Genomic DNA, 19,698 nt, shown 5'->3' with positions numbered 1-19,698 from the left:
GTCCAACCTGCTCTTAAAAATCCCCAATGATGGAGATTCCACAACCTCCCTAGGCAATTTATTCCAGTGCTTAACCATTCTGACAGTTAGGAAGTTTTTCCTAATGTCCAACCCAAACTGCCCTTGCTGCAGTTTAAGCCCATTGCTTCTTGTCTTATCCTCAGAGGTTAAGAAGAAACAATTTTTCTTCCTTCTCCTTGTAACAACCTTTTATGTACTTGAAAACTGTTATCATGTCCCCTCTTAGTCTTCTCTTCTCCAGACTAAACAAACCCAATTTTTTCAATCTTCCTTCATAGGTCATATTTCCTAGACCTTTAATAATTTTTGTTGCTCTTCTCTGGACTTTCTCCAGTTTGTCCACATCTTTCCTGAAATGTGCTGCCCTGAACTAGATACAATACTCCAGTTGAAGCCTAATCAGCGTGGAGTAGAGCGGAAGAATTACTTCTCATGTCTTGCTTACAATACTCCTGCTAATACATCCCAGAATGAGGTTTGCTTTTTTTGCAACAGCATTATACTGTTGAATCATATTTAGCTTGTGATCCACTATGGCCCCCAGATCCCTTTCCGCAGTACTCCTTCCTAGGCAGTCATTTCTCATTTTGTATGTGTGCAACTGATTGTTCATTCCTAAGTAGAGTATTGCACTATAAGGTTTCCAAAAAACATATATGTCTATCCAACATGGTTAATTGTGCATGGATAATACACACATGTAGTGTTATTTGCTTTATAGTCAGAAAAATAGGTTCTGAGCAATTAGGAGCACACATTTGAAATTTTGGCTTTATATGCACATAGTTATTAAGTAAATATATTTACATACACTTTATTAAATAAATAATAATAATCTTTAAAAAAAGAACCTCAAACCTTTCAGATACTTCAATATCAAAACAGAAACGTTTGTCAATTGAATCAGTCTTTCTCCGGATACAGGATTTTAGCTTGAATATTTCTGGTGAGCTTGTGACAAGGCCATTCTGTAAGACATACAAAAAAAGAAAATCAGCATGCAAAGACTCTACATTCATAAAATAAGGCCCTGATCCTGTGAATATTTTCACACAGGCTTAAACCCCTCTACTCTGCTTAAATTTAAGCATGTATATAATTGCTTGCAGGGCTTAAAATTATACAAGCACATTATTCAATCATTTTCTCTTTGTCATATATATACTGAAAGAGACAAAATTACTTAATGTACTTTCTCACATAATTGTTTACCATTCTTCAGACAGTTCAACATAATATATTTAATAAAATGTCTAATTGTGAAAGTTTGCTTTGAAAACTCTAAGTAAAACTATTGGTATTTATCAAGTCATAAGAACATAAGAACGTAAGTCTGAAAATGTATCTACATATTTAGATCTGATAGGATTAAATGTCAATCAACTTTTAAGGAATAAAAATGGGGATGTCTAACTCATATTTCTGTGCTAAGTATGGTCGTTTTCTTACCTGTTCGGAGATACCACAGAAAACGATGATATTGTATTTAGCATGTAAATGAGTGATGGAAAAAGTAGATATTTTCATTTGAAATACTTACTATGACCTTTATTTTCATAAGTAAAAACATTTGTTAATCATCTTGTTGATCCATGACAGAGGGCATTCTGTTTACCCTAACTTTCCTAATATATTATTTTTTCCTCATAAATACATTGAGTGGATACTATAAAATACACAAGCTGGATCTGATGTATATTCTAAGAGATATGTCAAGATAATACTCACCACTTTCCCACCAGACTTTGTTTCAGCTCCACTCATTGTAAATGTTTTTGTCCCTTTATCGTAAGTACAGTAATGTTTTACCCAGGTAAATCCCAGGGGTCCTAGATGAAAGAAATGTAACATTTTTTTTTAAATGTGGACATTTTACCACAATTTTATCATATTCTGGATACATGGAGAGGTCTGGTGTAAGTGCCTGAGCACAGGATGAGGAGTCAAACTCCCCTGCTCTACTTCAGGCTCTAACGCTGACTCATTCCTGAACCTTAGACATTTCATTTAGGTCTAATTTTGAAGTGCCTCAATTTTGGGCTGCCCAATTTAAAACTCTGAGGGTTGGGTTTTCCCTATTGGCGGAATGGAGAGAGTTCAGAGCCTAACAAGTTACACTCTGTATGGTATGTGTATGTAAAGAGACTTCAATCATCTCTGCCTTGGGGGTATTGTTAAAGATTTCACCACTGGGAAAAGAGCAGCAGCATTCATTCCATTCTTCCTCGGAATGGTCCTTATCTGCTGAAAGGATGGTTGAACTTGATCACAAGGATGGTTGGTTGACTTGAACACATGAATCATGAAATCAGGGCACATTTCCCTAGAGTTCCTTTCTCAGTTCTCAAGAGTGCTTGCCAAAGACACTGCTTGGGAGTTGAGAATATCATGAATTATCAATCTTCAAGAAAAGCTGCCATGACAAACTTAACTCTAGTAGGTGGTTTCCATTTCGGGGATGTCTTTGCAAAGGAAGGGTTAGAAATATTGTTCTTTGTAAAAGGAAAGCACAAATTAGTATTGGCACATACGGGGTAAACTGCCAAATTGTCTGCAAACTGATAACTGCATGGACTCAAACAGAACCACTAAGCAATGACCCTAGGGCCTCATAGGAATATTGTTCAGTACAGCTATGCATGTCTGCCCAATGAATAGGGCCTGATTTTATAACTTAGCCTAAAGAAGTCACCTCCAGCATCACCGTGATTCTTAATCCTATCCGGAGGCACTGCTTCATTACTGCCTTAGGGTACTTCTTCACTGAAGAGATAGTCTGATCTCTTATCCAGGACATCAAACACCCCAAGCCCATCCCACTCATCCCACACACAAAACCGTTTCACAGGAGTTTAATGATGCTTTCAACCAAGGCCAGCTGGTATGGCTGTGGGTGTGGGTTGGAGCCCAGGTTTTGCTTTCACACACTTAGGCCAGTGACCTACCCACTTTGCAATGAAGATGCAGATTAGATCACTTGAATGCAGATAGCTTTGCAATGTCCAATTCCCAGAAGGACAGACAAGTCCGCCCACAATTCAATGGGAAAAAAATCAGAATGACTCAGCCCACTGAAGCACAAAGAACCATGGAATATCCCCCCAGAAGTCCTAGCAACGCACACGGGGGGCAGGAGGAGGGGGAAGGAGAGCAGCCAACCCATGCTAACTCTGTAGTGGAGACGAATCCTCAGAGGGAAGAATGCTACCTGCTTAGTAATCAGAGACACTTACTGTAGGATCTACATGAACTTCTGACACCTCTCATCAAAATATTGTGCTTGATGGGGATTGCAAAATCTAGTGGGACACATGCACACACACATGGTGCCCTGACTACTAAGTGAATTAGAAAATAAGAACAGGTCAGATAGCATTGTGGAACCATGTGTGTAACTCCAATTAATTTCAGTGGAAGTTGCTGGGCATATGGAGGGCAGAATATGACCCTTTGCTTTTTAAATTCAATGTGCATCAGGCAGGACACATGATTTTGTTTTTAAATTAGGATAATTGCTAAAGTAAAGATTGTTAGGTTGGTTGTTTTAACTGAAAAAACTAACGTTTAACTCCTGAAATCATAGATGTTAAAAGAAAATAAAAAACACAGTAATTTTGTTCCAGTTACTATGGATTTGTTTTGTAAATGCACCCATCCACAAATGCAGCAATATGTTCAAAGGCTACACCAGTCAACTCAATCAGATGTTTGACAATCTATGTATCTAACCATGCAAATTTACATGGCCTGCCATACAAGTGTGCCAAGAGAATGCTGTCTCTCTCATTTGTATTTCACAGGCAAGTATTAAGCTGAGTCAGCAGCAGATCAAACAGAAAAAAAAAGTTGGCTGTTTTACTTCTGAACTATAAACACATTTTTATGGTGCTTTTACCACATTTTTTATATTGTCAGCATTTTCACCAACTTTCAAGTTATATCAGAAAGGGGAAAATTTTCAAACCATTTTAAGGCACCTACAGAAGGTCTGATATTGAAAGGTGCAGAGCACCTGCAGCTCTCATTCATGTCGACCATAGTTGGAGATGTTTAGCATCTCTGAAAATCAGGCCACTTGTGTTTGAGTGGGTAAGTATGTCTTTACAGAGGCAAGTACTTGGCACCCAGCTTTGAAATTTTAGCCCAACATGCCTGATTTGTGACATTATACTTGTTATTTATAACCCACTGTCCATGTGAATACAATCCATTTTAAATCCAATTTTATTTTATCCTGGCATCTTCTACTATCAAAACTTTGTTCTGAGGGATACCTAGTGCTCCTTTTCTCCAACCCATACTCACCCTGCTATTTCTACAATACATTTGTTATAGCATTTTACAAATTTGCTTTTTGGGAAAAATTAAATAACTCATTGTTTCATAGTCCAACAGTATCTATTACCTCTTGTGTGGTATTAGCAATAAACGTATATAGTTTTACATTCAGGAGTGGCAAATATTAACCAAACTAACTTCTGGACAGCATACGTAAGGTTGTGGGACACTAAAGCCAGCATGATAAGGAAATAAACAATTAGCACCTTCATCTCTGAGGCAGAGATTACAGACCTTCTGACTTTTCCCCAAAATAAACTAATGATCCAATCCTTTGTCAGTGAGAGGATGTCAAGTTGGCTTCTCACCATTTAATGAAACACTTCATGTGCCTGACATTTCACTCCTTTCTTGGTCTTCCATTAATAATGCCCGGTGTAGTTTCCGCTTAACACTGGTTTTTATTATTATTTTTCAATTAAAGAGTACATGCTCTGCTCAAACCTCATCAATGCTACCGCTACGGCTGCTAAAAATCTGCAAGGTTAAATAAGAACAGAACAACGGCTCTCTCCTTTTTGCTCATATATGTTAATAAGAGTTAAGGCCAAGATTTCAGTGGGAAGGTCAATTATCTAGAACACTCTACAATCCCTTGAAAGGGTTCTGGAAAGGCAGCTATCCTCATGACAATCTATACTAATCTTTGGGTAAGACCAGGTACGATACAGAAGATTCTAAAGCCAGATGCCAAGTATTTTAATGTTAGACTCAGAAATTACGAATGAGTCAAAATTGGATTTGTATTCAAATAAATACCAGCATTTTATCATGATCTGTATTTGTTAGAACACCAAACTTGCATGCACACATACACATCTCAAACAAGGTCTCCCTACTTCTCCAGCTTCAGCCAGACCCTCATCAAACAGAGCACTGCGTAGCACACAGGATTGAAATTGCTTCACTAAGGGGTTACAATGAACGTGGTGCAGCTCACTCAGCCAGGTTGTTTACATTTGATTAGCTCTGAACAGTGCTATTTGATACTGTAGATCACATACAGCTTTTAATCTCTCTTCTGTCCTCAGTGTTTGGTATCCAGGGCTGTTCACTCTTTCAGTTTGGATCAAACTGTTCTATGGTTCATTTCATGAGGTCTCTGATTCTACTTCTTCTTCACATTGTGAAGTATTGGTTGACTCCTCTCAGTGTTCTTTGTTAAATCCATTAACTTTTTATTCTATTTGTTTAACCCCTTTGGACTCTGCTTAATTCCAATGGCTTTTCTTATCACTTGCATATAGATGAGCTATAAATCTATACCTCTTTATCAGGGTTCTCCAGTTACCTTTGTTTTTGTATTTCATGTTGTTTCTCTCACATATGAAATTGGAAGATATACTTTATTTTGCTTCTAAGTCTTTACACCTTAAGCTTTGCCCCCAACTGGCTCATGGATTGGACACTGAGTTGCTTCCTAGAACTCCTTGATCACCCTATATCTGTGAGGATCTGCTAGAGGCACTGGACCATTTGGGAGGCATAAGGCTGCGAACTTTCAAGAGACAGAAGTGGTGGCAGGGGGTCACCTGAGGCATGTGAGAGCACTGAGAGTCTGTCAGTTTTAAAGAGAAAGGCCTCTAACAAATCAGGATACTTTTTTTTCCAGGTTGTGATTAGTTGGGGCCAGATAGCTCCTGGGAGAGTTCCCTGTGGGCCAGTCTGACCTTAAATATAAACAAAGCAACAAAACAGACATGAAACCTACCTTACTCTGAACAATTTACTTGCCATCCCCTAAAAGCTGAAATGCAATAAGGCAATCTTCAAATACTGGTTGTACACTGATGTAATTACTCACGTTTCTCCTGGACATAGAGATAGCCTTCCATTGTCCATTGACTGGGTGGCTGGTAATCCTGGTTGGCAGATTTCATTCTCTGCATCAGTCTCTCTACTTCCTGCCTGGTACTTTCAAAATTATTTCGTGTCTAAGGAAAATAAAAAGAGCAAAATCATACTAGTAACATACTATTTCTGCAGTATCTAAGACTATAAGTATAGGTGTTATTACTACCTCTACTACTACACTGGAATATGCTAGTACATTCACATTTAAACAAACAGGGATGCTGCTCCAAAGGAAACTAAGTTACTAAGCCTAGACATACCCTATCCTCATTAATATGCTTTTAAAATGATGTCAGTGGATCACTACAAACCTTGACTTAAACCCACAAAAGTCAAGGAAATTCAGAGTGTCTAGATCAGTGGCTCTCAACCTTTCCAGACTACTGTATCCCTTTCAGGAGTCTGATTTTTCTTGCATCCCCCCAAGTTTCACCTCACTTAAAAACTTCCAAAATCGTACATGAAAATACAAAAGTGTCACAGCACACTATTACTAAAAAATTGCTTCCTTTCTCATTTTTACAATATAATTATAAAATAAATCAAATGGAATATAAATATTGTTCTTACATTTCAGTGTATAGTATACAGAGCTGTATAAACAAGTCATTTTATGAAATTTTAGTTTGTACTGATTTTGCTAGTGCTTTTTATGTAGCCTGTTGTAAAACTAAGTAAATATCTAGATGAGTTGATGTACCCCCTGGAAGATCTCTGTGTACCCCCAGAGATACATGTACCCCTGGTTGAGAACCACTGTGCTAGACTTCAATGATAGTACACTCAATATCTTGCAAGATCTAGTCCTATCTGGTCAAAATATACAATCAGATATTTGCATATTTGTGAAAATTACACCTTATTCCTGCAGCAAATTTTAAAAGATCAGTAAAAATAATCCTAATCCTAGTATTTAACTGGTATATACTGCTTTATATTTTCATGTACCAAAATTAATTAATTAATCTCACAGGGTTCCTGTGAAGTAGGAACAGTATGTACTAAATCAGGGGTCAGCAGCCTTTCAGAAGTGGTGTGCCCAGTTCTTTATTTATTCACTCTAATTTAAGGTTTCACATGCCAGTAATGCATTTTAATGTATTTAGAAGGTCTCTTTCTGTAAATCTATAATATATAACTAAACTATTGTTCTATGCAAAGTAAATAAGGTTTTTAAAATCTTTAAGAAGCTTCATTTAAAATTAAATTAAAATGCAGAGCCCCCCGGATTGGTGGCCAGGACCTGGGCAGTGTGAGTGTCACTGAAAATCAGCTCATGTGCCACCTTTGGGACGCATGCCATAGGTTGCCTACCCCTGTACTAAACTAAAGCTAAAATTTACTTAGCCCATGTCTGTACAGCACTTTGAAGATGTAAAGCACTGTTAGTACTTATTGGAGCTCATGCTACTGTAATTAGAAAACAATATGTGATTTAATTGACAAAAAAAAATTAAGACACATACATTCATGGCTTAAAGCATTAGTATAATCATATGCAGGTTGAAGCGCTCCTCTGTGAGGGAAACTGTGTTTAGCCAGGTAGTGAATCTAAAGAGGCAAGGTTCCTCCGAGAACTTTTAACGAACACTTCTTCCTAGGGAGACCAAGCGCCCAACCCAAACTCCACTGAAGTCATTGGAAGTCTTGCCATTGACTTCAATGGGCTTTGCATCAGGGCCCCTGTGTCCCTGAAACAAGGAAGGACCCTGTTTTCAGTGCTCATCCATGTGTCGCTGCTGCTATTTTTTTTTTAAACCAAGACAGCGTTTTGTCTCAATTCTTGTAAAACCAAGCAGAGTGGCCACCTGAAGGAAGTGGCTGGCAAGCTGAGCCAGTGAAACTGACATCAGGCTGGGTGAGAACATGTGGACAGCAGGAAAGGGCTGTTACATATTATTGCTGTCCTGCCCTCTATCAGGTCACCCAATGAACAACCCAGCCTTCCTGTCTTTAAAAAAGGGAAGGAGGAGGATCCTGGGAACTACAGGCCAGTCAGCCTCACCTCAGTCCCTGGAAAAATCATGGAGCAGGTCCTCAAAGAACCAATCCTGAAGCACTTACATGAGAGGAAAGTGATCAGGAACAGTCAGCATGGATTCACCAAGGGAAGGTCATGCCTGACTAATCTAATCGCCTTCTATGATGAGATTACTGGTTCTGTGGATGAAGGGAAAGCAGTGGATGTATTGTTTCTTGACTTTAGCAAAGCTTTTGACTCGGTCTCCCACAGTATTCTTGTCAGCAAGTTAAAGAAGTATGGGCTGGATGAATGACCTAAGGTGGGTAGAAAGTTGGCTAGATTGTCGGGCTCAACGGGTAGTGATCAATGGCTCCATGTCTAGTTGGCAGCCGGTGTCAAGTGGAGTGCCCCAAGGGTCGGTCCTGGGGCCGGTTTTGTTCAATATCTTCATAAATGATCTGGAGGATGGTGTGGATTGCACTCAGCAAATTTGCGGATGATACTAAACTGGGAGGAGTGGTAGATATGCTGGAGGGCAGGGATAGGATACAGAGGGACCTAGACAAATTGGAGGATTGGGCCAAAAGAAATCTGATGAGGTTCAATAAGGATAAGTGCAGGGTCCTGCACTTAGGACGGAAGAACCCAATGCACAGCTACAGACTAGGGACTGAATGGCTAGGCAGCAGTTCTGCAGAAAAGGACCTAGGGGTTACAGTGGACAAGAAGCTGGATATGAGTCAGCAGTGTGCCCTTGTTGCCAAGAAGGCCAATGGCATTTTGGGATGCATAAGTAGGGGCATAGCGAGCAGATCGCGGGACGTGATCGTCCCCCTCTATTCGACATTGGTGAGGCCTCATCTGGAGTACTGTGTCCAGTTTTGGGCCCCACACTACAAGAAGGATGTGGATAAATTGGAAAGAGTCCAGCGAAGGACAACAAAAATGATTAGGGGTCTGGAACACATGACTTATGAGGAGAGGCTGAGGGAACTGGGATTGTTTAGTCTGCAGAAGAGAAGAATGAGGGGGGATTTGATAGCTGCTTTCAACTACCTGAGAGGTGGTTCCAGAGAGGATGGTTCTAGACTATTCTCAGTGGTAGAAGAGGACAGGACAAGGAGTAATGGTCTCAAGTTGCAGCGGGGGAGGTTTAGGTTGGATATTAGGAAAAACTTTTTCACTAGGAGGGTGGTGAAACACTGGAATGCGTTACCTAGGGAGGTGGTAGAATCTCCTTCTTTGAAGTTTTTAAGGTCAGGCTTGACAAAGCACTGGCTGGGATGATTTAATTGGGGATTGGTCCTGTTTTGAGCAGGGGGTTGGACTAGATGACCTCCTGAGATCCCTTCCAACCCTGATACTCTATGATTCTATGATTCCCTCATGCAGAAAGTGTGATTCAAGTTCCGTCTGAGACTGGGCACTGCTGTGAGTGATGAGTCTACAGGTAGCTCAGTCGATTCAAGCTTCTGCTCAACTCTTCTGCATTGCAGGTGAATACTGGCCTGTGGAAGGGGCTATTAGAGGAAAGAAGAAAAGGGGGAAAAAGAGGCAGACAAAGGATAGAGTGGATGTGACAGAGTGACAAATGTGGCAGAGAGGATGATGGAGAGATAGCAGGGCAAAAGGTAGCGAGGGAAGATGAAAGAAGCAGGAAAGAGGAAAACAAAAAGAGAGAAAACTAAAGCATTGAAAATATAAGACAAAGGAGTGGACCCCTTTTTTTCTCCTTCAGTTCCTCATCTCCTGAGAGCTTCCTATATGCCTTCCTGATCACCACCACACACAACTAATTTCCCCGCTCTCTCCTGCAGGAAAACCATCTTCATTTTCTGCATTTTCTGTTCATCACTATTTTGCTTACATCATTTTAAGTTTCTAGCTTTTGCATGTTTTTTTTGGGGGGGGGGGAATCAAAAAGGTTTCTTCTTTTCTCTGCCTGACTTAGAGCTATTGCCCTGCAGATGTCATCCCACAAACAATTTAGGAAAGGCATTAACAATTATTTAAACAAGAGAAAGAGATGAAAATGTTTTTACCTAACTGTGAAACAGGAGAAACAATTTAGTAATTCTGGTTCTCGTGGCACATTCACATAGAAGGAGTTAACACAGTCTCAATTTATATTTTCTCTCTTTGGTCCATAATCCTAGACCCAGATTGGTGGAGATCTCCCCTAGTTTAAACTATTTAAGTCATTGGACTGGAGTATGGGTATTTTCTCATCCCTGCAGTGAAGCAACAGTGACCCCTTGTGCCTTTAACCAAAAGTGGCAAATATACAATTTGGAAGAAGAAAAGAGTGTGAGACCTTGTGGACAGAGGGGGTTCTGTGTGCAGACCTGTGTGTGAAGTGAGGGCAGTGTTAGCGACCACCACTCTATGTCCTTGGACAATGCTCTCCCTGGGTTTCAGGATGGGAGCAGGCATAAAGGAGGGTAGAAGGGTTGGGGCCATCAAACCTAAGAAGAATACATTAATACAGTCCAGGGCAAAACCACCTCCACACTGTGAAGTCCCTCACCAACTCTGTCCCTTAAGAGAGTGGTTGCAGGGGCAGCAGCTAGCGGTAAAAGTCCTGTCTGTCAGCACATCTCTGTTGGAGCCATGGAGATCAGCAGTTGGCCTATAGGCTGCAGGTTTGGGAGAGGTGATCTCTCAGGTAACTAGAGCCAATCCCCTGGATGGTTTTCAGTATCAAGACAGAGACTTGGAAGTACACTCCGTATTAAATGGGGAGTCAGTACAGACAACAGACCTGGAGGACTAGTGGTTCATGGAAACCTGTGATGCTAGGCAGATGAACTGCTGCATTTGCACCACATGAAGCATTTTCAGGGTGTGTTCCTTCATTCCTGGACATACGCCCTGAGTCAGGAAAGCACCTGAGCACGTGCTTAAGTGCATCTCTATTCAAGACAACTTAAATATGAACTTAAAGTGTGAGCTTAAGTGGTGTCCTGTAGAGGGATACATTTGTGAATGGAGGAGACCGTAGTTGCACTAGTCAAGCCTGGAGATCATGGATCAAACATCTGACAACTGATTTTCAAAGATTTCTGGTGGAAAGAAACTTGATGCCATACCTTTCATTCAGCAAACACCTTTCAATTATTCATATTTTTTTATTTATGTTCATAAACATTTCAAGATTTAGTGTTGCAATAAAGCATTTCTACTCTTTTATTTTGAAATTCAATTAGCTAAGAAATCGTAGTAAATACTGTTCAAACTTACATTCTGCAAGTTGAATTGCAACTGTTGCTTGTATGGGGTAAACTCCTGGGCCAGCTCATATCCCTCATGGTAAAAAGTAAATAATCCCTGAAGAAATGCCAAAAGCTGAAAAGGTAAAATAAGGTGTTAATGTCAAAACATACATTACAAATATTAAGAACCAAAAATATCAAAACAGGCATTATAAATATTAATCATCAAAAATATAACAGAACACATGCTGATTTAGGAATGACATAAGAACATAAGAAGGGCCATATTGGGTGAGACTAAAGGTCCATCTAGCCCAGTATCCTGCCTTCCAACAGTGGCCAATGTCAGGTGCCCCAGTGGGAATAAACAGAACAGGTAATCAACAAGTGACCCATCCCCTGTCGCCCATTCCCAGCGTCTGAAAAACAGAGGCTAGGGACACTATCCCTGCTCATCCTGGCTAATAGCCATTTATGGACCTATCCTTCATGTTCTTTTTTGAACCCTGTTATAGTCTTGGCCTTCACAACATCCTCTGGCAAGGAATTCCACAGCTTGACTGTGCATTGTGTGAAAAAATACTTCCTTTTGTTTGTTTTAAACTTGCTGCCTATTAATTTCATTTGGTGATCCCTAGTTCTTGTGTTATGAGAAGGAGTAAATAACACTTCCTTATTTACTTTCTCCACACCAGTCATGATTTTATAGACCTCTATTAAATCCCCCCATAGTCATCTTTTTTCCAAGCTGAAAAGTCCCAGTCTTTTTAATCTCTCCTCAGATAGCCCCTAATCATTTTTGTTGCCCTTTTCTGAACCTTTTCCAATTCCAATATATCTTTTTTGAGATGGGGCGATCACATCTGCACACAGAAAAAATTATTAACTGCAAAGGCAAAAAGTCATTTCAAAGCACAACTGACCCATTGTCCTTATAATTACAGGTGAATCTTAAGATGCTGGAAAACAAAAAATAAGGATGCCTTATTTGTTGATCTCCTCTTATTAGCAAAACTATGATCTTAATACTTTTGGAGCCCATACTTGCATTCCTGGAACACCCAAAACTCTCATCACTTTCAATGGCAGGTTTGCATGAGCAAGGAATGCAAACTTTCAAAGTTCAAGGGATTTTTGTTTTGTTTTGAATCTATGACAATTCGGAACATTTTTCCACCTTCCTCATTCCAAAATCTCCATCTATGACCTATTTTCTCCAGATGAGAGTCTTGAAAATAAGTTTTGGACAGCTTCATAACCGAAATGAATACAAAAAGTTCCAGACCACTTCTTCCTGCTCTAAAGAACAAAATATAAACTCTGATGAACTTCAGTTGGTATGTCTTTTACAGCTTCCAGTAAAAAAAAATAAATCTGTATCAAGACTGGAAATGTTTTTTGTCATTTACTTTTTTTTTTTTAATTAACATTTAAGCAGGAATGAGTGCCACTGAAGTTTTTGAAAGACTCATTTTGGTCCTTTAATGAATATTCTCCTGCCATCTATTTATGTTTAAAAGCCTTGTATTTAGGTTGATGTTTTTATATTGTGGCTATTGATAATAAAAAGAGGATGACTGCTGATGATGCAGCAAGTTACATTACTATTAAACAATTTATAGCTATTTTTTCTTGTGGCATATGGCATAATTTAGTTTACTGTAATTATCTAAACATAAGAGCCTGAAAATGAAAGCACTATAGATACAAAGTATTATTAGTACTATTATTATAATTATAATTATGTTTGACATACAAGTCAAATCTACAATAAGGATGTTTTCCACTTGGATACAAAATTGAAAAGGCAGAAATCAAATGCTTAATGTATTTTTTTCTTTATTTATGCTAGCAATCCCACAGATTATGAAAAATGAAACATTTTAAAAGTACTGATTTCATCATTTGTGCAATTTATGTAATATTTTTTGCACTTCTCTCACCTGGGATATTGACTCTAGATTGTTCTGTCTCATTGGCTTGTTTCATGTGCCAACAGAGTACTGCGTTCTAGGGTGGCAAACAATGCAAATATCTGAAATAAAGCTGCTGCTGAGGATGATACTTTGTAGAGACCCCATGACCGAAAAAATCCCTCAATGCCCACTGGTAGAGGGCCCACTATACTGTAACTCATATCAGGCTGGGCACACTCACTACCCCCAACACGTGTTGTCGTGATATGTATCTAAACAGTGTCTTGTAATGTTTCATACGTAAACTGGTGACATGCTGGTCCTGAAAAATCACTGTGATGTGCGTACTGGTTGGGTACAAAGAGTTATGTATGTGTGCCAACATAGGTTCTTAAAATATGTTTGGGAGGCAGTGCATATGTACCCACACACCTTCTGGGTATGGTGTTCAGTCCCATCTAGTGGCACCAAAACCACTTAGAGAGAGTTAAATGAGTCTGCTCTACAGCCTTAGGTAATAGCCAGTTGGCTTTTAGCTCATGCTGCAGAGGCTCATGCACTAAGCTCCAGAGGTCCCTGGTTTGATGACCCCATCAGTGTTACACATATATTGAGCCTGCCCTAGACAAGGAATGTGGATTGCCTTGTCTGATTGGCTTGAATACAGGCAGAGGACAATGAAAGTATATTTGCATATAAGGTAAAAAAAAGCAATCAAGCTAATGGAGGAAGGAGCTTAGAGAGCTCACCAGACGTCAGAGTCTGCACCCCAGGAAACCTTCCTGGTTTCTGAGGCAGAGACAATGGTCTTTGGGTAATATAAGGGGAACAAAGAGACATTTTAGTTATCCACCACTTAGGGGACAGAGGATACAACACGGTCTGAGCCTGTGAAAGTTGAATCCCCTGGCCTGGAGGGCTAGAGATGCTGGTAACTTGATGTAAGAAAGACAACTGCTTAGGCAAAGACAGTAAATTCCTAAAATTAAGTTTGAGTGGCTAGAAAGCATGTTTTGTTTTGCTTGTAACCAGTTCTCTCTCTTTTTCTCTTTCTTAGTATCACTTTAAACTCTGTTCTTTATTAAACTTATGCTTGTTTTATTGCAGAACCCCCTCGGCGCTGTGTATTAAAGTGAAGTGTGAGTCGTCAGCTAACTTAACAGGCTGGTGTGTGCACTATCTACTTGGAGGCAGCAAACTTCAGAGTGTGTCACAGTGAGAGGAACTGAACACTGCAGACACACATCTCCAGGGAACTCGGTATCTGGGGTTCACTGATTGCTACCTGCAAGACAAGGTTTAAACTGGCAGAGTCTCAAGCAGTTTGCTAGTGAGGTAGACAGACTAGTGTGGCAGTCTAATCACCAGCAAAGCTCTCACCTGTTGAGACAGAGGGGTAACACTGTGGCTTAAAGTTCTAGGTGTCCTGGGCAGAACATCACAGGCCTTTCAATCTGGGGCTCTCAAAACACTTTACAGACAACAATTCATTAAGTTTCACAATGCTCTTTTGTAGGTCAGTAAGTATTATTATCCCCAGGGGGAAACTGAGGAAAAGAAATAAAGAGCTCAAGGTTGCACAGCAAGCCAGCAGCAGAGTTTTGGAACATAAAATAGGCCTCTTGAGCATTAAGCTTTTTTAACACCTTATGTTTATTTTACATATATGGCTCTGAATTACATGGCAATGTCCATTTTAAAGCAACTGCAGATTACACTTCCAAGAGGAAAGATCCTCAGCTGGTGTATAATCGTCATATCTTCATTGACTTCAACTGGGCTATTACAAGTTATACCACCTAAGGATATTCTTTGCAATTTTCTCTTTATTAGAGGTTTTGCAAATAAAATATGACAATTTCTCAGAAAAAATAAGAGATCTATCCAAGATCTGAGAATTGACATTGACTAGGGAATTTTTAAATTTCTGTTTTCCTCACCTAAAATATTTTTAGGACATCTTTTGTTTTAAAGCTACTCTGTAAAATTTCTTTTTAATGTGATAAACCAGAATTAGAAGAATGCACTCTATGCTTATAGTGGGCTTTCTTAAATGACTAACCTATAAAAAAAAAGGCACTGAACCCTTCTTGCTGTGTCAGTTTATACATTTTTTAAAGATAAGTTTAAGACCTGTTTGTGAAGAACACTCACTTTTGGCTGTTTAATCTATAGCTCTGGAAAAGATACAGAAAAAAAAATTCACACAGCTTATTTCCATTTCCATTTCCATTTTATTTTATTTTTTTTTTTTTTTTGTCTTCATTTTCCCTAATACAAAAGATTTTTGTTAAGGTTTGAGCGTATTGTAAAATGAGAAAAAAATAACTGGCACTAGATGGCAGCAAAGTTGAATTTATAAGAAAGGATAACATATCTGGATAAATATAAGAATAAAATGCTTTATGTTTTAGGTATGATGCATTAAGCTGTGTTTGTTTTCAAGTAACTATTCTTGAAGTGCGGCAGTTGTGCATTGCACAGGATCGGGCCTTGGGAATCTCTTGGCCAAGGGGTCCCCAAACACCCACCCCACCTACCCACCCCCCAAAAATGTTACCGTGTCTCTCTCACGCAGTCCCCAGGGTGATGTATTTCATGCCCTGTGTAGAAATCATGTGTACTGAGGATGCAAGTATGCATGTATGTAAACACCACTGATAGTGGAAAGAGACCCTGTTCTGTAATGCCCTTCCACAGCCCCTGCAGGAGAGACTATGGCATGGCCTAATTAGCACGGTGTTTGGAGAGCCAAAATTGAGGTGAAAAACTTTTGTCCCTGGCTCATGATTTTTGTGGCTTTTTGGTGGCTACTCACAAGCAGCACTATGTCAGAGTCTGGCTCATTCCATGTAAATGTAGAGAAAGCATTCTGAATGCGTTTTTTTTTTAAAGATGATGTATTTTTCAAGGTGATCTGAATGTGTTAAGAAGTGATTGGTTTCACCAAATGTTACATACAATCCCCAATGTGTTTATATTCTCAATTTTCCAAGTGCAACAAGCACTTTTACTGCTACTTCACTCTGAATACCTCATCAGCCAGATCAATAAAGAAATCAGACTTGTACTCATTTAACACAATAATCTGTCTGCATGCTGCAAGAGCTGCAAGGATTTCAACAGAGAACTGAAATAGAATCCAAAGACTGTTTTGGCCTTTATTTATTTTTATGTAAAGTTTGTGACCCTGAGATTGCTTGGTCATTTCATTCTCACAGGAAGAAGATTGTACTTAGGTTTTGGACAGAAGAGGAATTTAACCTTTGTCCTGTAGTGCATCAGCCAAAAGGCACTGTCTCCTTACTTCCGTTTATTTATACATATAGAACGAAAAGGTATTTAGCTATCCAGTTTAAAATGAGTTTAGTGAATACCGTTGTGGGAAATGCAAAAAATATGGAATTTGTTTTTGAATTTTACTACTGTATCTAGACAAAATTTTTTTTTAATAAAAAAAACAGTATTTCAGATAGCTCAAGTTTATACAAGGCCATCATTTAAACATATGCAATTAGAATTAGTTTTATTTATTTATTTTTAAATCTTTGATGACTAGTTAATGATCCTATTTGTCACACTTCAGATAGGTCAGATTCTGATGATCTCTAAGGACCTGATCCTGCTCCATGGAAATCAGTGGAAGTTTTGCTGTCAAAAGAGGGAACAAGGTCCAGCTCTAAGCAAGCATTAAGAGAAGTCTAAAGTCAGCTTTCCATCAAACCAGTAAAAAGAAAAGGAGTACTTGTGGCACCTTAGAGACTAACCAATTTATCTGAGCATAAGCTTTTGAGAGCTACAGCTCACTTCATCGGATACATACTGTGGAAAGTATAGAAAATCGTTTTATACACACAAAGCATGAAAAAATGGGTGTTTCCCACTACAAAAGGTTTTCTCTCCCCCCACCCCACTCTCCTGCTGGTAATAGCTTATCTAAAGTGATCACTCTCCTTACAATGTGTATGATAATCAAGGTGGGCCATTTCCAGCAAAATCCAGGGTTTAACAAGAACATCTGAGGAAGGGGGTGGGAGGTAGGAAAAAACAAGGGGAAATAGGTTACCTTGCATAATGACTTAGCCACTCCCAGTCTCTATTCAGGCCTAAGTTAATTGTATCCAATTTGCAAATGAATTCCAATTCAGCAGTCTCTCGCTGGAGTCTAGTTTTGAAGTTTTTTTGTTGTAATATCGCAACTTTCATGTCTGTAATCGCGTGACCAGAGAGATTGCAGTGTTCTCCGACTGGTTTATGAATGTTATAATTCTTGACATCTGATTTGTGTCCATTTATTCTTTTATGTAGAGACTGTTCAGTTTGACCAATGTACATGGCAGAGGGGCATTGCTGGCACATGATGGCAATATATCACATTGGTGGATGTGCAGGTGAACGAGCCTCTGATAGTGTGGCTGATGTTATTAGGCCCTGTGATGGTGTCCCCTGAATAGTTATGCGGGCACAGTTGGGAACGGGCTTTGTTGCAAGGATAGGTTCCTGGGTTAGTGGTTCTGTTGTGTGGTATGTGGTTGCTGGTGAGTATTTGCTTCAAGTTGGGGGGCTGTCTGTAGGCAAGGACTGGCCTGTATCCCAAGATTTGTGAGAGTGTTGGGTCATCCTTCAGGATAGGTTGTAGATCCTTAATAATGCGTTGGAGGGGTTTTAGTTGGGGGCTGAAGGTGACGGCTAGTGGCGTTCTGTTATTTTCTTTGTTAGTCCTGTCCTGTAGTAGGTGACTTCTGGGAACTCTTCTGGCTCTATCAATCTGTTTCTTCACTTCCGCAGGTGGGTATTGTAGTTGTAAGAATGCTTGATAGAGCTCTTGTAGGTGTTTGTCTCTGTCTGAGGGGTTGGAGCAAATGCGGTTGTATCGCAGAGCTTGGCTGTAGACGATGGATCGTGTGGTGTGGTCAGGGTGAAAGCTGGAGGCATGTAGGTAGGAATAGCAGTCAGTAGGTTTCCAGTATAGGGTGGTGTTTATGTGACCATCGTTTATTAGCACTGTAGTGTCCAGGAAGTGGATCTCTTGTGTGGACTGGACCAGGCTGAGGTTGATGGTGGAATGGAAATTGTTGAGATCATGGTGGAATTCATAGAATCATAGAATATCAGGGTTGGAAGGGACCCCTGAAGGTCATCTAGTCCAACCCCCTGCTCGAAGCAGGACCAATTCCCAGTTAAATCATCCCAGCCAGGGCTTTGTCAAACCTGACCTTAAAAACCTCTAAGGAAGGAGATTCTACCACCTCCCTAGGTAACGCTTTCCAGTGTTTCACCACCCTCTTAGTGAAAAAGTTTTTCCTAATATCCAATCTAAACCTCCCCCACTGCAACTTGAGACCATTACTCCTCGTTCTGTCATCTGCTACCATTGAGAACAGTCTAGAGCCATCCTCTTTGGAACCCCCCCTTTCAGGTAGTTGAAAGCAGCTATTAAATCCCCCCTCATTCTTCTCTTCTGCAGGCTAAACAATCCCAGCTCCCTCAGCCTCTCCTCTTAAGTCATGTGTTCTAGACCCCTAATCATTTTTGTTGCCCTTCGCTGGATTCTCTCCAATTTATCCACATACTTCTTGTAGTGTGGGGCCCAAAACTGGACACCGTACTCAGATGAGGCCTCACCAATGTCGAATAGAGGGGAACGATCACGTCCCTCGATCTGCTCGCTATGCCCCTACTTATACATCCCAAAATGCCATTGGCCTTCTTGGCAACAAGGGCACACTGCTGACTCATATCCAGCTTCTCGTCCACTGTCACCCCTAGCTCCTTTTCCGCAGAACTGCTGCCTAGCCATTCGGTCCCTAGTCTGTAGCTGTGCATTGGGTTCTTCCGTCCTAAGTGCAGGACCCTGCACTTATCCTTATTGAACCTCATCAGATTTCTTTTGGCCCAATCCTCCAATTTGTCTAGGTCCTTCTGTATCCTATCCCTCCCCTCCAGCGTATCTACCACTCCTCCCAGTTTAGTATCATCCGCAAATTTGCTGAGAGTGCAATCCACACCATCCTCCAGATCATTTATGAAGATATTGAACAAAACCGGCCCCAGGACCGACCCTTGGGGCACTCCACTTGATACCGGCTGCCAACTAAACATGGAGCCATTGATCACTACCCGTTGAGCCCGACAATCTAGCCAGCTTTCTACCCACCTTATAGTGCAAGGGCTCAAGGGCTTCTTTTCCATGGGTCCAGATGATGAAGATATCATCAATATAGCGCAAGTAGAGTAGGGGCATTAGGGGACGAGAGCTGAGGAAGCGTTGTTCTAAGTCAGCCATAAAAATGTTGGCATACTGTGGGGCCATGCGGGTACCCATAGCAGTGCCGCTGGTTTGAAGGTATAAATTGTCCCCAAATGTAAAATAGTTATGGGTAAGGACAAAGTC

At 40.2% G+C, this 19,698-nt stretch overlaps 1 protein-coding gene across 3 annotated transcripts in view; it reads right to left on the bottom strand.

Annotated features, from left to right (window-relative positions):
- The window catches only part of ARHGAP42 (Rho GTPase activating protein 42), a 313,472-nt gene that overhangs the window by 64,796 nt on the left and 228,978 nt on the right, over positions 1-19,698 (bottom strand). For all 3 annotated transcript variants that reach the window (XM_084617969.1, XM_084617968.1, XM_084617970.1), the window contains 4 exons: positions 11,417-11,521; positions 6,164-6,293; positions 1,750-1,850; positions 880-989 (listed from right to left, as the gene is read on the bottom strand). In XM_084617969.1, the coding sequence (XP_084474095.1) occupies positions 880-989; positions 1,750-1,850; positions 6,164-6,293; positions 11,417-11,521 (446 nt within the window). The remainder of the gene's footprint in view (positions 1-879; positions 990-1,749; positions 1,851-6,163; positions 6,294-11,416; positions 11,522-19,698) is intronic.

Source organism: Lepidochelys olivacea (assembly GCF_965140295.1).
Source record: "Lepidochelys olivacea isolate rLepOli2 genome assembly, chromosome: 1".
Classification (NCBI taxonomy): domain Eukaryota; kingdom Metazoa; phylum Chordata; order Testudines; family Cheloniidae; genus Lepidochelys; species Lepidochelys olivacea.
Note: the sequence above shows the minus strand (reverse complement) of the source record. Positions and strands in the feature narration are given on the sequence as shown.